This window comes from Procambarus clarkii, chromosome 35, assembly GCF_040958095.1.
Source record: "Procambarus clarkii isolate CNS0578487 chromosome 35, FALCON_Pclarkii_2.0, whole genome shotgun sequence".
In the NCBI taxonomy this organism is placed as follows: Eukaryota; Metazoa; Arthropoda; class Malacostraca; order Decapoda; family Cambaridae; genus Procambarus; species Procambarus clarkii.
Window position 1 is genome coordinate 31,882,421 of NC_091184.1, and position 18,998 is coordinate 31,901,418.

The window sequence follows — 18,998 nt, forward strand, 5'->3', positions numbered from 1 at the left end:
AAGATAGCATGCTCATTAAAAATCTAGTGACCACTTGTTGTAATTATGGTATTTAGTCTTCTTAATGACTCTGGAATTTCGCCATCCTCATTACCCTCTTGCTCATCAGAATCACCAGCCAGCATCATCATCATCATCTCGAGGGGATTTTAGAACTGTGTTCTTATTGTCTCACCCAATGATTTGACGCAGTTATAAACTGGAAGGAAATGAACAAGATATAATCCAATGGAATACACAAGTAAATATGTTGAGTCAAACTTGAGAAAACATCAGATAATTATTGAAATAAAACATAATATTGATTAAGCTAAGAACCTTCAGGACAAGCCGTGGTCGACGCCTACAGGAAGAGATAAAGAACCTCAAAAGAAACTCGCAAATTAGACATCTGAACCTACATAGAAGCCATGATAGCTGTGCAGGCAGCCACTTTGCAGAGAGCAAGGAGGACTAGTCGGTTCTTAGAAGGGAACAAAGAAATGATAGATGTAAGAATCCATCAAGACAAATAATCCAAACGGGAGGAATGGAGAGGAAATAACAGAGGTACAATGGCATGGATCTTGGCATTAACGAGGAAGGCGCAGAACGAAAATAATGTCGGGGAGATGGCCAGGCTGGGTAGGTATACGTTGCAGAAAAATGTCCTGCTAAAGTTTGTACTCACAAACATGGGCACAAAGGAGAAGAGAAGTAAGATTCAACATGTTAGAGAGAGAAGTAGTTGTTCAGAAGGATATAACAAACGAACATAGAGAACCTCAGTAGTGGAGATGCAGAAGATGTGTGGAGAAGGTGAGAGAGAGGGGGGACCCAGCTGAGTAACCTCACAGTAGAGTGGGAAATGCATGCCCACTGCTCCTCACCAGTAAAAAATAACCCAAATTCTCGAAGATAACCTTCGAGAATTGGGCAGGTAAACACTTGAGAGCTGATACCACACATGCACAGTAGACAAACTACGTGGAACCGGTTGTGTGTGAGCGCAAGGTAATCAAGGTGGAAACTAAGTACCGAACTGAGCCACAGAGATATTAGCAGTAATTTTTCACTGTCAGAGTAGTGAATGAATGGAATACGCGATGCAGTGATGTGGTGGAGACAGACTTAATCACCACTGTCTTGTGTACATTTGACGGCCCAATACGCTCAGGGAACATGAGCAGCAGTGAATTAAAAGCTGTGCTGTGGGCTCAAAAAAGATGAGACTCAACCTCACACACACACACACACACACACACACACACACACACACACACACACACACACACACACACACACACACACACACACACATACACACACACACACCACGCAAAACCCGGGAATAATTAGTTTTTTGGTCATGCCTGACATTCCAGACGTCCATTAGCACAACCTAGCGAACGACAAGCATCCACTCCCACTACCAATTGTTAGCGACAGTCGTTAAACCTGGAGGGGTTAATGGGCCAGTCACTCACTAGAGCATGATGCGAACCCATGCATTTAAGCGTCCCGCCTTTATCCGGATTGACTGTCTCCGTCGTGATCCTGCGTCTCTCTATCCGGATTATCTCTCCCTCTCCCTCATTCGTTATCTCAATCAGGTAATCTGTCCCCTCTTTTGTTCCGTCGTCATACTTATCAGATTTCTTGTGTCCTTTCAGCATTTGGGGGCCAATATCGTGTTGAATTGACTCGTTCTGTATCGTTATATTTAATTTACATTGATCGTAGTAAGGATTTAGAATAGGGGTCCTCGTGACGCAGTCACGGAGCCCCAGCCACCACTAGACTGAAGAGAAGCAACATCTCATTCATGTCGCCAGGATGTGACAATCTCCTCCACGTTCGGGTTTCAAAGGAAATCTCTTCAACTTAAACATATTAAATGTTACCGTAACTGTCTCTCACCCGTTTACCGATACTTAGCTAAGTAAATAACTATCTAAGCTTATCATACGAGCTTAACAATAAGCTGTGACGCCACTGAACTGGTAACATTGTATGATGATTTTGTTGTCTACAGGTAACAAACGTTTTTAACTTTTTTAACCAAGATAATGAAATACACTGAGAATCCAACCCACAAGTTGATCCACAGATTTAAAGTGAACACCAAATACCATTATTTTTTCTTTCAAAAAGACTATTTTTTCCCCCGAATTGCCAGAAATCTAAATAATTTAGAAGTCCTGGAAGTAATCCAGGATAAGTCCTTAAGAAGTTTTCATCGGTACCTCTATGGCAGGTCATTAACATATATTAGGAACATCAATGGTCCCAAGAGCAAGCCTTAGAGAACCCCACTTGTCACATCCCTTCACCTCCTCACCTCTCTGATTGTGACCCTTTTGGTTTTTCTCTTTAATTGCTTTCACAATCACTCTCCACTGAATACTTGTGACAGTGATCTGAGCGACTGTCTCGTGTCTTTTCTCCGGTTTGAATGTTGAAAACCCTCAAGACGTGTTACGGCCCTCTCGGGACGCAACGGGGTTCTTACTCTGATGTCGTTAGAGGAAGATATATATCCGACCCCAAGCCAGTAGAGGCTTTCAAGGGATGCGATCCGTGACGCAAGTAACTTAAAGGGAGTAGGGAAAGAAAGCTAAGAACTTAATATAATATAATCTTCACCATCACCATTTAAATATATAAAATAATAGAGTACACAAGGGGGAGGGGTATTAACACTTTACAAGGGGATCAACACTGTAGTCTTCTGCTGGAGACTATGGATCCTCGAAGCTAGGTGCTGAGTCCGCGGTGCTTTCTTCGTGGCCTCAAGACGTGTCCTCTGAGAACGCCGAGTCTACCCTGGCCACAGGTCAGCCACAACACAGGTCCACTGGGGGCACCGTCGTGGAGGCCGTCAACCACACGTCCAGCAGGTCTGCTGGCAGGTACTGAGCCACCAAGGCTGGCACGGCCACTCCACGAACGATAAAAGGGGTACGCCCTAGACAGGAGTCTCGTGTGATATCACCAATCACCCTCCTGTCCTCAATACCCCAGTGGATTATCGTCTCCGACCGTCGGTCCCGGGTAAATCCTTCCACTGCCACTCCACTGGCAGGCTTAACACTCCACAGTGTTCTTCCGGGGGGACGACGTCACGACAGCTGCAGCAAACTTCACTGTATGGAGACTGGCTGCCTCGGGTAGACTGACTCCACCTTCAACACAGTGGTCCCAGGTCGGCTCTGTAAGCAGACACGTCATTAATAACCGGGACACTAATACACCACACTCACAGGCTCAGATACAAACGCCCGACATATCCACTCCATAGATGGCGCTGTCTTCGGAGCACCACCTCACCAGAGGTCAGGAGCGGCGGTGTTGAGCGCTGAACCAGACTGGAAACTGGTCCTCGAGGCCAGTACACGCTGTCCTCACTAGGTGTCGTCGTTCGTTTGGCGGGGGTTTCGGGAGCTGACCCACAGATGGCGTGTTTGTCACTGCTCCAGGCTCGGACGCTGGATCCGGATTCGTAACACCTCCCCACCAGAAAGAATTTGGTTTGGGGTTCTATAAAAAGAAACACAAACCAAATTAGTACGACGACACAACTCCAAATGGACACACATGCTTTATAATCTGGGATGTCGAGGCTGTCACGTCTACAGAACTGTCCTAATTGCCATTTCCGGCACAACGGGAGCTTGCAGATAGAAGGCAATGATCTGCCTGACGTAATCTTCCACGTCTCCCACATCTCCACTGCGATGTCAAGCAGGGGCATCATTTCACACCTCTCTAGTAAGGATCCGTGTAGACACGATCTGGGGTGACTCGACACTTCTCTGCGTCGAGGCACCGATGACGGCTGACCACCGACGGCATTTCTGGTGCCAGTCCGATGGTCCTTCAGGGAGACAGGAACCTGGAATACAGGGGTCTGATAATTCAGAGTGATAGCGACAATGGGCAAGTCAGTACTTACTATACACTCCTCTACTAGGCCCACACCTAGTTCCAACAGGGCTGCTTGCTCACCGAAGATGGCATTCGCTCTGCCCCCGTCAGGTCGACCAACGTTCCGTATAACGCTGTGTTGAGGCTCAGCAGTCACGCGGGGGGTGTCAACCTGTCGGAAACAGTCACTCATATTATCACATATCGTACCTCCTGTATCATCTATTACCTCCCAGGTCCCTTCTTCGACTGCAACACTTGCAGTACAACTCTCCAATCCCTGGGACCTCTTCGCGATGTTCATGGGAGCCATCATTCGTCGGGTCGTCCACCGGTCCTCACTGAGAGCACAAACGAGAACACATACGAGAATCAAACAAAGTATCGCTAAGAAACATGAGGCCAATTGAGGGATAAGCTTCCCGAGCCAGTCATGTCCATAGCCGGCCACATCCACACGCCTGGCTTGGACCGAAGAGGGCACTAGACCTTTTGAACACACCGCACCTACCTCTGACGTCTGGGGAATCTCTGGCTGGTTCACTACATGCTGTACCTTGCCATACCGCAAGCACACATCCGCCTTCGCTCCAGACTCGTTGGTATCCGTGGGTGCCCGCACACAAGGCCTCTCTTCTTGCTCAGGTACCTCTGCCTTCTTAACTTCATGTTCCTTGTCGAGAGAATCAGGAGACACTGCTAGAATATCGTCGATCTGCGGGTGAGAGGACAAATTAAATATGTTTACATCCGGGTCTGTCTTTACCTGGACATTACCATTGCCTGTTACCTCAGACCGTGCTGTTCCGGTAGACTCGTCCGCAACCTTGGGATGATTGGTGCTCCAATCGGTCACCAAGTCGTTGGCTAGTACCACGTCAATCCCAGCCACAGGGAGGGTATCGACTACTGCCAACGCACATGTGCCGCTGAAATAAGGCGAGTCGAGATGTACTGGCACTAAGGGGGCGAAATACTGCGTTCTCGGAAACCCAACCAGGATAACCTCTGGTCTCCCATCCACACTTACTCCCTCGGGTAACGAGCTCTTCACGATCAGGGACTGGGCTGCTCCACTATCTCTGAGCACTACAATTGATCTACCAGTATGATCACTCGTTACATACCCGGTTGAAGTGTGAGAGGCCAACAAACTTGGTCCTTCCTGCGTCGTCGTAGACTGGTTTCCTACTGGTGATGTAACACAGCTCATCAACATCACCTCCCTTCGTGCGCTGCCACCTCTTCTGCCTCGGCACCTAGCAGCTATGTGTCCCTTCTGCCCACAAGTCCAGCACACCATATTCCTCCTCGGGCTCCGGTGTTTCGGACTGCTAGGACTTGTTCTTCGGGGGCTACTTGGGGGCGTCTTCTTAGCACTTTGTGGGACGGGTCTTTCTTCTTCTACGTCGTGAGGTCTGTCAAACCGGCGCTGGTAATTCCTCGGGACGTACTTAGCAGACGGCCTATGAGTCAGGATGTACTCTTCAGCCATGGTGGCTGCTGCACTCAAGGTCTCTACCTGCTGTTCCTCCAAGTACGTCTTGAGGTCTCCAGATAAACAATCCTTGAAGTCCTCCAGCAGAATCAGCTGCTCGAGGTCTTCCTTGGTCTCCACCTTCCGAGAGGTACACCATTCCTGGAAAAGTCGCTCCTTGATCGTGGCGAATTCGGTAAAAGTGTGCTCTGAGGTCTTCTTCAGGTTTCTGAACTTTTGCCTATAAGCCTCAGGTACCAATTGGTAAGCCATGAGCACAACTTTCTTCACCTTGTCATAATCGCTGGAGTCGTCAAGGGATAATGTAGAGTAGGCAATTTGGGCCTTCCCAGTCAAGACTGACTGTATCATGATGGCCCAATTCTCCCTTGGCCACTCCAAAGAGGCAGCGACTTTCTCGAAGGCTGCAAAGAATTTTGACACCTCCTTCTCATGGAATTTGGGGACCATTTTGATGTTGCGTACCGGATCGAAGCTACTGGTGTCCGTTGTTTGCCTCCGACCACCGCCTAATCGCAAAACTTCTAGTTCATGTTGTCTCTCTCTTTCCTCTTTGTCTCGTTCTCGTTCTTCTCTTTCTCGTCTCTCTTCTCTTTCTCGTTCTTCTCTTTCTCGTTTCTCTTCTCTTTCTCGTTCTTCTCTTCTTTCTTCTCTTTCTCTCTCTTCTCTCTCTCGTTCTTCTCTTTCTCGTTTCTCTTCTCTTTCTCGTTCTTCTCTTCTTTCTTCTCTCTCTCTCTCTTCTCTCTCTCGTTTCTCTTCTCTTTCTAATTCTAAATGCCTCATCGCCAATTCTTTTTCTTTCATCTCCATCTCTTTATCTTGTCTCTCTCGTTCCATTTCTAATTTCTTCCATTCTATTTCTCGATTGATTTCCAAGGCACGCATCTTGACAGTTAGGAAGCTGATATTAAGCTCACCTGCATCACTGTCAATGTCACTGCCCTTATCTTCCTTTTCCGTGGAAGCTATTTCCTCACCTTCCCTTGTACTAGGAGTCTCGCTTCCCTGTTTCTCTTCTGCCTTCAGGTGCCGGTGAACCTTGGACAAGATCTCCACACGGGAATCACTGGCACGGATCTTGATCTCCAGGTAGGCGCTCACTAGTACAAGTTCCGGTTTGCTCAGATATTTTAATCTGGCAAGACAATCTTCTCTGTTCAGAAAAGCCTGAACCTCGTCCAGATCGTCAATGGTAGCTTTGTCTGCCATTGTCACAGGTGGAACACTTAACGAGCACTTAACACACCGAGCACTGTTCTACGTCAATATTGCACTTTATCGTACCAAACACTGCACTTGCCAATATTGCACGTAATCACTTCGGGCACCGCACTACCCAATATTGCACTGAGTCCAAGTGAACACTTCGCTCTACAATATTGCACTGAGTCCAAGCGAACACTTCGCTCTACAATATTACACTAAATCACTGAGCACCGCACTAGGCAATATTGCACTTAATCGCTTAATCACAGCGAGCACCGCACTGCACAATATCGCGCTTAGTCACTCTGAGCACCGCACAGGACGTATAACGTCACAATCGTCACACAGGGGGAATTATATACAGGGATTACGCCACTTCACCACCCCTGTCAAACATACTTAACAAGGGGACGGATCCCGCTGGGGATGCCAATTATGTTACGGCCCTCTCGGGACGCAACGGGGTTCTTACTCTGATGTCGTTAGAGGAAGATATATATCCGACCCCAAGCCAGTAGAGGCTTTCAAGGGATGCGATCCGTGACGCAAGTAACTTAAAGGGAGTAGGGAAAGAAAGCTAAGAACTTAATATAATATAATCTTCACCATCACCATTTAAATATATAAAATAATAGAGTACACAAGGGGGAGGGGTATTAACACTTTACAAGGGGATCAACACTGTAGTCTTCTGCTGGAGACTATGGATCCTCGAAGCTAGGTGCTGAGTCCGCGGTGCTTTCTTCGTGGCCTCAAGACGTGTCCTCTGAGAACGCCGAGTCTACCCTGGCCACAGGTCAGCCACAACACAGGTCCACTGGGGGCACCGTCGTGGAGGCCGTCAACCACACGTCCAGCAGGTCTGCTGGCAGGTACTGAGCCACCAAGGCTGGCACGGCCACTCCACGAACGATAAAAGGGGTACGCCCTAGACAGGAGTCTCGTGTGATATCACCAATCACCCTCCTGTCCTCAATACCCCAGTGGATTATCGTCTCCGACCGTCGGTCCCGGGTAAATCCTTCCACTGCCACTCCACTGGCAGGCTTAACACACCACAGTGTTCTTCCGGGGGGACGACGTCACGACAGCTGCAGCAAACTTCACTGTATGGAGACTGGCTGCCTCGGGTAGACTGACTCCACCTTCAACACAGTGGTCCCAGGTCGGCTCTGTAAGCAGACACGTCATTAATAACCGGGACACTAATACACCACACTCACAGGCTCAGATACAAACGCCCGACATATCCACTCCATAGATGGCGCTGTCTTCGGAGCACCACCTCACCAGAGGTCAGGAGCGGCGGTGTTGAGCGCTGAACCAGACTGGAAACTGGTCCTCGAGGCCAGTACACGCTGTCCTCACTAGGTGTCGTCGTTCGTTTGGCGGGGGTTTCGGGAGCTGACCCACAGATGGCGTGTTTGTCACTGCTCCAGGCTCGGACGCTGGATCCGGATTCGTAACAGTACTGTATATATCTTCCAGAATTTTGCGAGATCTCCTGTCTTGATTGTTTTACTTAAAATTTTAGTTAGTAAATGGCAAAATATCTACGCAGCCTCTCTCAACAGCCATGGTGATATTAAATGGCATATTCTATATCGCATCAATTTCCTCTATGTGTTTCTTGACCTTATCGTTATTAACTATGTCCTCTCCACTCTCCTCTAGTCATATTATATCTTGGAACCTTGGTCTCTACAATAATTAATTTATCATATCCTTCAGAACTCAACCTGGTCACGTGGTTACATACTCTAATTCTTCTCCTTATATGGCCATAGAACAGTTTTGAAACGTTGCAGCAATGTTATTGTTTCAAATGGCCTCTCTGCTTCTCTCCTAACTCTGAGGTATTCGTTTCAGGAGATAGATTGTTGATCGGGATAGATGAAGGTGAGTTTTTTTTTTTATTATTATTATTATTTTCTACCACAGACGTGGCCACACATTTACAATGCTAACCAGCATATATACATTTTCTTCTGTCCTCCATGGACAGGGTTAGAGATGTGTTAAACATATATTTCAAGGGTTTATTGAACACTCAACCACTGAAGGTGATTCGGTGCTTTTAAAATGCTAAGCTAACCTACATGAGTAATTACATAGATACACAGATTTACGTATGCCTTACATAAAGTGTTCGATGTGTCTTTTACATAGTGTCATTAATGTACATTTACAAAGGTGAAATGTAATTCTGATCAGCTTCCATATATACTTCATACCCATACATATACATATACATACATATATACACACACATGCATTCACATACATTTGTCTCATTTACTCTGACAGGGTTAGATAGCTGATAAAGAAACTAGTGTGCAATTAAGCACTTAATCACTGAAGGTGATTAAGGTGCTTTTGCAAGCTCAGGTTATATAGTTACATCATATACATACATTGTATAATTAATCTATTACAAGGTCAATCTTGGATACAAGTCCAATATATTATCAAGTGTTCCAGTATTCATATAGTAATTACAGAGTTCAGCATACCTTAGCCCAGGAGGGCGAAAGTCAATCAGTATGGGACATTCTACAATATAATGTTCAAGAGAGTGCATGTTTTATCTTTCACAAAGTTGACTCATTGTGTACTCGACATTTGGGTTTTGAGAAAGCTGCCAGATACGTCTATATCCCAGGCGTATTCTGGCCACTATAACATCACATTGCCGGGTTCTTGTTCTATTAGTCCCATATGTGAATGTCTCCTCACGATATCTATCATAATATTTAATGCTACAACTTTCAGGTCTTTGTGAATTTATTAGGTCGGTGAGATCTTCATTAGATATTTGTTTCTATTTCAAAGAGTATTCTCTTTGTCACTGCTAATGAAATACCCATATCAATTTCTACCACTGGTTTTCTACAGGCTGGTGGCTCCCACAGGCTGGACAGGCTCCTACAGGCTGGACAGGCTCCCCCTACATGAAGGTGAGTGAAGGGATGCTTGGTTGAGATTGTGTGGTAGATGGGTTGGTTTAGATAGAGGAGGGTAGGTGGTGGACGGGTCAGTTGGGATAGAGGCGAGTGGCTCAGGGATGAGTTTGGGGGAACATGACATCAGCCAGTAACGTGTTGAGAGTCCAGGACTGTAATTACAGCGGTCAGGGTGATCAGGTTCCCGAGAACCATTAAACTTGATCAGCGGTTGAGACGAACCGAATGAGGCTCGGTTCCATCCGGGTGGCGTTGGGACGGCCAGTGACGAATCTATCCGGAGAGCATCATTGTGTTAGCGCAGAGAGAGAGAGAAGCTTTGAGTCAGGGGTCAAGACACAGTTACTGGAGAGGGGCGTGGTGGCCTGGCTGTGGGCGTGCCTGCTGGGTTGGAGGGGCGTGGTGACTGGACTGTGGGCGTGCCTGCTGGGTTGGAGGGGCGTGGTGACTGGACTGTGGGCGTGGTGGCTGGACTGTGGGCGTGCCTGTTGGGTTGGAGGGGCGTGGTGACTGGACTGTGGGCGTGGTGGCTGGACTGTGGGCGTGGCTGGTGGGTAGGTGGGGCGTGGCAAAGATGAAATGAGTTTGTTACCTTTAGCTATCTGATTGGGTCACCCCGTCATCAGCTGAGAGAGACAGACAGACAGATTATTTAAGACTAAAACCTCAATAAACAGCATTACCATCCACCCTTGCCAACGGTGGCAGTACGTTGCCTCCCCCGTGTAATAACGGCGAAGATATAACCACTGGATCACGTACATTCCGACCATCTGGCTCCAATTGGCGGCCGATTACCTACCCATACCATTTTCTTTAATATTACGCAGGCAGCTCTCTATAGCCACTTCTCGACGCCACACAGCGCAATAACTTGGACTGGTGAGTACGATAGCTCTGTTTTTTTTCCTCTCCTGTCAAGAATATTTCCCGCAAAGGACGATATCTGTCTCGTTTCTATGATATCCTGTGCCGTATAGAGTTGCTATCCTGAGCATATTGGAACATATTTGCGCGTTTAGTAAGTAGGATAGCGGCTTTGCTCAAGCAGATCACATTAATGTGATGTGTAGGAGCGGTTAAGGAGGTTTATGTGATGTCTTAATGATATCTACGATTTCTCAACTCTCATACTTCACGCTCAAAAGTACGTTATCTCACTCTCAAGGTCACGATACCCCACACTTAACCTCATTTTGAAAGTACGATACCTAACTTATAAGTTGGATAACCAACTCTAATATGTATAATGCGGAACTCCGATTAGTACGATACCCAACCTTTAAAAGTACGATATCCAGCTCATAAGTATGATGCCCCGCTCATATAAGTACAATACCCCACACATTCAAAAGTACTATACTACTCTCTCATAAGTACGATACCCTTCTCCCTTAAGTACAATACCCCTTAAGTTAAGAATTAACTTCTTCCTTTCATTGCGACCTCCGGAGAAGTTGTCCTGTACCGGCGTTCGAGTCCCCTTCCTTCTCTCTCTCCTCTCACATCTCTCCCCTCTTTTGTTTTCTCCTCTTCTCTCATGTCTCCTAATCCTGCCTCTCCCATGCCTCTCCTTTCTCTCTCTCACTATCTTTACTCTCGATTCTTCTCTCTCCTCACTGTACTGCAACTGTCCCCCCCTCCTCCTCCTACTCTACTCTCACTTCTCCCATCTCTTCCCTCTCCTCTCTCTCTCTCTCTCCCTCTCCCTCGTCCCTCTCTCCTCTCTCTCTCTCCCTCTCTCCCTCTCCCACCACACACGCCACCTGCAGCCACTCAACTCAAGTTGTCTTTTTCATTTTCCATTTTTTTACCCACTAATATCGTCCTTGTACCAATACCCCCCACCCCCCCAATCACCCCTCCACCCCCCTACACCACCCCCGCACCCCACCCGCACCCCACCCCACCCCCCTTACCTTCAGTGACATTGATACCAGCTTCCTTGTTCAACCAGCCTTTCATAATCTCATTCCAGTCAATTATACGGTGGAGATTCCTGGGTTGGCAATGGTAGCTGACAATCTGTCCTGCGATTGGCCAAAACCTGCTTATTATGTACCAATAAAGTATTGGCGTGTAGTTGTCATCTGCGATCAATACACGGCCCTCTGTTGGGGTTGGGGGGGTGGGGGTTGATGACGGGGGAGAGGTGGTGAGGGGTTAGGAGTGGGAGGGAAGAGGGGGGGGCGGTAATGGTAAGAGGGGGGGTTATAGGGGGGGTTAATAATTGAAGGCAAGAGCTGTAAGGTTGGTAGCTGTTGGTTGTGGAGGCTATTTCTGGAAGTGTGGGGTTGGTGGGTAGTTGTGGTGGAAACTAGCGGTGGGGGACTACCCAGAGCGGTAGTGAGTAGTGGTGGTTCAATGGTGGTGGGTAGGGGGAGGGGGGGGTAGTAGTTCTGGAGAGTGGTAGTTGAGGCTACTGAGTGGGAATAATAGGGAGCATTTGTGGTGCAGGAGTTACTGATGGTGAGAACGGCCGGGCTACTGTTGAAAGTCCATGGTGAGGAGGAGATAATTAATGTTGGCTACTGTTGAACAGTGGTGTGATGGTGCTCTCTCTCTCTCTCTCTCTCTCTCTCTCTCTCTCTCTCTCTCTCTCTCTCTCTCTCTCTCTCTCTCTCTCTCTCTCTCTCTCTCTCTCTCTCTCTCTCTCTCTCTCTCTCTCTCTCACTCTCTCTCTCTCTCTCTCTCTCTCTCTCTCTCTCTCTCTCTCTCTCTCTCTCTCTCTCTCTCTCTCTCTCTCTCTCTCTCTCTCTTTCTCTCTCTTTCTCTCTCTCTCTCTCTCTCTCTCTCTCTCTCTCTCTCTCTCTCTCTCTCTCTCTCTCTCTCTCTCTCTCTCTCTCTCTCTCTCTTTCTCTCTCTCTCTCTCTCTCTCTCTCTCTCTCTCTCTCTCTCTCTCTCTCTCTCTCTCTCTCTCTCTCTCTCTCTCTCTCTCTCTCTCTCTAATTACATAATCTTGTAGAACATGACAGGAAGAAGCGTTCTGTGCAGTTCATCTCACAGCTGACTGCTATGCCTGGAGACGTCTGGATTCACGTCAACTCAGCCCTATAGCGTGAGGAACGGAGACCGTTCCGTGGGCCATAACTCGGTGTCTTAAACCCCCTAAATACACACACGCCAGCAGTTGCTTAAAGAAATGAAATGAGCTCATACGCTTAGCTGAAGGCATAAAATAATCCGTAAGTCACCCTAGAAACTCTTTTATTTGTGTCTTAGAGAACTGAAACACTTTACGTAATCCTGTTATTAATGGCTTAGTGAACTTAGTGAAAGCAGTCCCATTAGCCGCGTTCCTTGGGGTATGGAGAGGGATTCGAAGGCTAGCATCCGCGTGAACACGTCGATTAACAACAGGTTCGGTTCCCAGAATAGCAGGATTACAGAAAGGCCACATGACCATATTTCCGTAGAGGATATTGCCGGAGGTAGATCGCCAGGCGGGATTAAAAGGTATCCTGGTCAGGCGGTCAAGAAGGATAAGAGGACTGAACCCCAGGATAACAGCCTCATTAGACGTTGAGATGTAAGTCTCGTCCTAATCACACACTCAGACCTTGACAAAGCAATCAGGAGAGTGCGAATGACTTGGTGTAAATTCCTTACATAAATTTCACAAATAAACAAGTATGGGTTTTTATCCTGTTATTATTATAATTATTATTATTATTATTATTATTATTATTATTATTATTATTATTATTATTATTATTATTTAAAAAATCAATTATAACAATGTAGTGACTGGAATCAACATGGAGGTGGGGGGGGGGATTGGGACTATTTCTTTATAGTCCCAATCCCCCTCCCCTCTCTCTATGCGGGGGGGGGGGGAGTTATATGTAAAACTTTTGACCCGTCTCAGCAGAATCTTCCAGAATTCTTATTGATTTAGTGGAACCCCAAGTTGTATAAGTTGTAGCATGTTGTGGTGCAGGGGTAAGGTGCGCGGCAGAGAGCACCCATTTCGAGGGTTCGAGTCTTCGCCGTAAATGTTTATCCTTTCCTGCCTAATGTTGATTTTAGCTAGGTGGACTTTGGTTTGGGTATGTTGTTGGTGTTGAGATCGTTCGACATCTGGAGGGTTATTAAGGCCTACCAACCTCTGGGAGGTTATTAGGGCCTTTAGACCTCTTGAAGATTATTAAGGCTAGTCAACATCTGAAGTTACACACAGAAATCACAATTGCGTGATGCATCAAATGAACAAATCCACAAGGGCCGTGACGAGGATTCGAACCTGCATCCGAGAGCATCCCAGACGCTGCCTTAATCGACTGAGCTACGACATGGTCAAAAGGAGTTGAAACCGAAGTTCTACTGAACTTACTAGATCCTGTAGCCTCTCCGAGGCGTTTCTGTGTGTAATGAAGTAAGGGGGAAGAGGGAGAACGGCCTATTGACAAAGCTCGGATGCATGGGGGGAGTTGTGTAAAACCCTGGTTTGTGTCTCGGAGAGGCTGCAGGATCCAGTAAGTTCAGTAGAACTTCGGTTTCAACACTTTTTGACCATGTTGTAGCTCAGTCGATTAATGCAGCGTCTGGGATGCTCTCGGACGCAGGTTCGAATCCTCATTACGGCCCTTGTGGATTTGCTCAACATCTGAAGGATTATTAAAGCCTATGAATCTCAGAAGGGTTATTATTGCCAATCAAATAATGTTTAGTTTTTTGCCAATCAAATTGCCAATCAAATTGCCAATCAAATAATGGAAGTTTTTAAAGGCGACTCAACCTCTAGATGAGGATTAAGGCGAATGAACCTCTGAAGGGTTATTACTACCTATCAGCCTCCGGAGGGGCTATCATAGCCTTATAACTTACTGACCAAGCAACAAGTGTTCCTTTTAGCCCTGGACATAATCCAGAACTCAAGTAAAGTCTCCAAGTATATGTATACACTGAGAAGCGGGGTGTATACTCCTATTCATACATGTATCCCTTGGAGTAATAAGCATTTGGGCCCTGTTTATGTGGACGGCTGTAGCGTGATGCTACAACTTGCGTCCCATCACAGCCTCACTCTCCCGTCACTCAAACACAGGGAAATTGTAAACAAATTGTAAATGTAAAACCCTCAACAAATTATGAAATATTGAGTTGTAAATCCCATAGCATATGGCGTTGAATTAGAGTGGGGAGACATATGCCATATATGACATATATGGGCAAAACATAACATAATAATTGAATGTTGAGACTTATATTAACAACCTAACATGAATGTATAGTAATTTGCATAGTCTTTGATTTACTCGGAGCGTATAGCATAACAAAATATATTTATATATATAATTGTACCATCTAAACTTATGAGTATTAACTGTCGTACATCATATGCAGATTTTGGTAGTTTGGTAATCTCTGGGCATGCCTTTCGTTATGTTATGTCTCCCCTCCCCCCCTTACTGCAAACACACTCACCACAACCCCCAACCCCCCCCTCACTCCCTCCAAACACACACTCCCCACAACCCCCCCCCCTCTCAAAACTCACTCCTCACAGAACACTCCTCCACACCGCCTCTCATCCCTTTCAGAAAATAAAACAACTGTGTTTCAGGAAATATTCTTTACTGATGGACGAAAAAGTCTATGGGCATCTCAACCAATGTTTCACTTGACGAGAATTGAATCTGTGGGATTCGGATGGGGCGGTGTGACTAATTACTAATATTTCTTAAAGCCTTTACCTTAGGTCCACATGAACCAACCTATGTCCGTCCCATACACCAGACCATTCCCCCTGCAAGTCCGGGTGAGGCTGCCGCCAAGCGTGTGGCTTCCAACTTTGGACACACAGACATTCTCTCTTATTTTAGAGTCAGGAAAGGAAAATGAAGCAATAAATTAGTTAAGCACTTTAGTGTAAATCAACTCATCTTCAGCATGGGAGTCATACATCATGCCAGGTGACAGGAGTACCCCCTTCCCACGGTGGGGAAGGGGTACTCCTGTCTTCACCAGGGGGGAGAATAACAGAAAAGGAGCACAAGATGAACAAGATGAACAGGCAGGCGTTGCAAACACAAATGAGCTAGAGAGACGCAAGAAACCACAGGTATATAGTGAGAATAATGAACAAGTAGTGCGAACTTAAGGCAGAAGTGTAGAAGACATCCCTGTCCACTAGATCATTTCTGTCCACAAGAACATTCCTGTCCACAAGAACATTCCTGTCCACAAGAACAACCACGAGAGAGAATGTCGGCATTTACAATTGTTCCAGATACAACATCTACGAGGCGGGGCTGTAGAGCTACAACCTGCTTACCGTAAACAAAATTAATTAAGCACAAGACACATACTTGCTTTCCTCAAGTCCTTCCATTTCTAGTACTAACCATCCTAACCCCCCCGAAGAATGTCCCCCGTACAGATATTTCCTGTGCCTCTGTTTGAATAATTTTTATAGGAAATTCCTGAGAACTGTCAGGGGGCCCAGACGCTTGTCGCGGCTGCTATGATTGGTCGCGACAATCTTGTTGACATATATGGCAGCCAATGGAAAGCTAGCCGGGAGAAAGTTGAACCAATGAGAGTAGTTTCTGTGCGTTAGTAGGAGGAGCGTAAAAGTTGGTGTGTGGAGTGTGTTGATAGGTGGTAGCTCTCATACAATTATGTTAATTCTTATTTGGCTATTTATGACCGGTGGTTAAAGCTGTGCTATTTGCAGCAATTAGTTATGGAAAGTTTTCTGTTTGGAATGAGAACAAAAAGGTGGGTGAGGACCTCTGTCTATTTCATTGTCGAATATTATACAAGGTTGTTATAGAGAAATGTTGTAAATGGAGGGAGCTCTAAATATTCTATTATTATCTATTATTACGTGTCCAACTAGTGCAACACTACTAGTATCTCTGCTGTTATTATCTCTAGTGCTTGTATCTCTGCTTTTAGTATCTCTAGTGCTTGTATCTCTGCTGTTAGTATCTCTAGTGCTAGTATCTCTGCTGTTAGTATCTCTAGTGCTAGTATCTCTAGTGCTAGTATCTCTGCTGTTAGTATCTCTAGTGCTAGTATCTCTAGTGCTAGTATCTCTGCTGTTAGTATCTCTAGTGCTAGTATCTCTAGTGCTAGTATCTCTGCTGTTAGTATCTCTAGTGCTAGTATCTCTAGTGCTAGTATCTCTGCTGTTAGTATCTCTAGTGCTAGTATCTCTGCTGTTAGTATCTCTAGTGCTTGTATCTCTGCTGTTAGTATCTCTAGTGCTTGTATCTCTGCTGTTAGTATCTCTAGTGCTAGTATCTCTGCTGTTAGTATCTCTAGTGCTAGTATCTCTGCTGTTAGTATCTCTAGTGCTTGTATCTCTGCTGTTAGTATCTCTAGTGCTAGTATCTCTGCTGTTAGTATCTCTAGTGCTAGTATCTCTGCTGTTAGTATTTCTAGTGCTAGTATCTCTACTGCTAGTATCTCTACTGCTAGTATCTCTAGTGCTAGTATAGATACTTTTAGTGTTTGGTATTTGCCAGAAGTAGTATAGATAGTGCTAGTATACGTTCCCCTAGTGTTGCTACTACTAGTATAGCTACTACTAGTAAAGCTACCTCCAGTATAGATACTACCCATTTACCATATATATTAATACTTCTAGTATATCTACTTCTGCCGTAGCAACTTCAAGTATAGATGCTTCTAGTATGCGACTAATAGCATAGCTACAACTAGCATACCCTCTACTGATATGGCTTCAACTAGTATGACTGCTCATAACTAGCTAATGTGATCGTTCTGCATTCTTCTTATGCTGATCTTAATCTTACTGTATTTGGTTTGTTTCACTGTTTATTATTCTGTAACTAGGGCTACAGTAATTAGTCTATAACTAGCACTGCTGTAATTACTCTGTAACTAGGACTGATGTAATTAATATTACTACTGTTTATAATATAATTATCAATACTACTACATGTGTGTGTGTGGGTGTTCCATAACAGTTGTGGAGGGGTTCCAAGTCAGGTATGGAGATGTATCTGACAGGTATAGAAGGGTATTACTATGTCAGATGTGGAAAAGGTACTATTTCAAGAGTGGAGATGTATCATCCCAGGTGTGGCTGGGGTACCATGACAGGTGTGGAGGGGTAACCATGAGTAAACTAAACAGTGTATACCCCCAGTATGTCTTATAAAGTAAACTGTACACCTGAGTATCTTAAAGGTGCCAAGAACGTGGCTTGGAAAGCCCTGGACCTTTAAGGAAGTATACCCTAAGTACAACATTAGCAAGGTAATGCTTACCCTTCTTCTGTAATAAAGGAAATCTCGCGTGTACTTATTATAGACTCAATTCTTACATAATGTATTTTTTGTAGTCTTGAGTGGTGGGTTGTGGTTTAGCCAGTAGTCGTTTTGCTCAGGTCTCGGACCCTTTGTTTCCTGTTGGTGTCGAGGAGTAGTTTAGGGTCTTTTTCTTTCTCTCTCTCTCTGTCTCTCTCTCTCTGACTGGCCCACCTACTGGCCAAGTAGGTGGGTCAGTCAGTCAATACGCAAGGAGTCAAGTCCACGACCAGATGAATTCTCTGGCAAGCAGTTGACTCCTTGTTCTTTCTCTCTCTCTCTCTCTCTCTCTCTCTCTCTCTCCTCTCTCTCTCTCTCTCTCTCTCTCTCTCTCTCTCTCTCTCTCTCTCTCTCTCTCTCTCTCTCTCTCTCTCTCTCTCTCTCTCTCTCTCTCTCTCTCTCTCTCTCCTCTCTCTCTCTCTCTCTCTCTCTCTCTCTCTCTCTCTCTCTCTCTCTCTCTCTCTCTCTCTCTCTCTCTCTCTCTCTCTCTCTCTCTCTCTCTCTACCAATAGCGTATGACACGTGACCTGAACAGCCTCGCGGCCGAAGTCTCTTGGAATACACACGGAGTTGAATATTCCAATAGGCTGTTTATGTATGCTAATTGGTGGCTGGATGGCTGGAGTAGAGCTGTCAGGTGGCAGTAAGTAGGTGGGTGATGGGTGCTGTCAGGTGGTAGTAGGTGGTAGGTGGAGGAGGCAGGATAATACTGCAGGTGGAGGAGGGGGAAAAAAAAAACATTCTCAAACATGATGACTGTCAAAGAGTTTGGATTATCTTCGTCCTCTGAACTATTTGTGATCGTTGAAATAAGCGTGCAATGTGATCTGAAGGTTACTATCTCTTCCTGTAGGCACGAAAATGGTTACCACTACAGGTACTGTAGTGGATAAGGTTAGCTGAGGGCCAGAAACTGTACCCTGCTGTACCCTACAATAGGTACCGTCCTGTACCCTACAATAGGTGCCCTCCTGCACCCTACAACAGGTACTCTGCTGTACCCTACAACAGGTACTCTACTGTACCCTACAACAGGTACTCTGCTGTACCCTACAACAGGCACCCTCCTGTACCCTACAACAGGTACCCTCCTGTACCCTACAACAGGTACCCTCCTGTACCCTACAACACGTCTCTAATAAC

General features: G+C 45.9%; 2 protein-coding genes across 2 annotated transcripts in view; one reads left to right on the forward strand and one right to left on the reverse strand.

Annotated features, from left to right (window-relative positions):
• LOC138371174 (trichohyalin-like) overlaps positions 1 to 16,135 on the forward strand; it is a 34,927-nt gene extending 18,792 nt beyond the window's left edge. The window contains exons 3-4 of the mRNA XM_069336010.1: positions 9,506 to 9,567; positions 15,992 to 16,135. Coding sequence (XP_069192111.1) covers positions 9,506 to 9,567; positions 15,992 to 16,135 — 206 coding nt within the window. The remainder of the gene's footprint in view (positions 1 to 9,505; positions 9,568 to 15,991) is intronic.
• A 278-nt stretch (positions 16,136 to 16,413) lies between these two features.
• Positions 16,414 to 17,145, reverse strand: LOC138371175 (P-selectin glycoprotein ligand 1-like). Its single transcript, XM_069336011.1, has one exon. The coding sequence runs from the start codon at positions 17,143 to 17,145 to the stop codon at positions 16,414 to 16,416; it is 732 nt and encodes a 243-aa protein (XP_069192112.1).
• Positions 17,146 to 18,998: the final 1,853 nt, after the last annotated feature.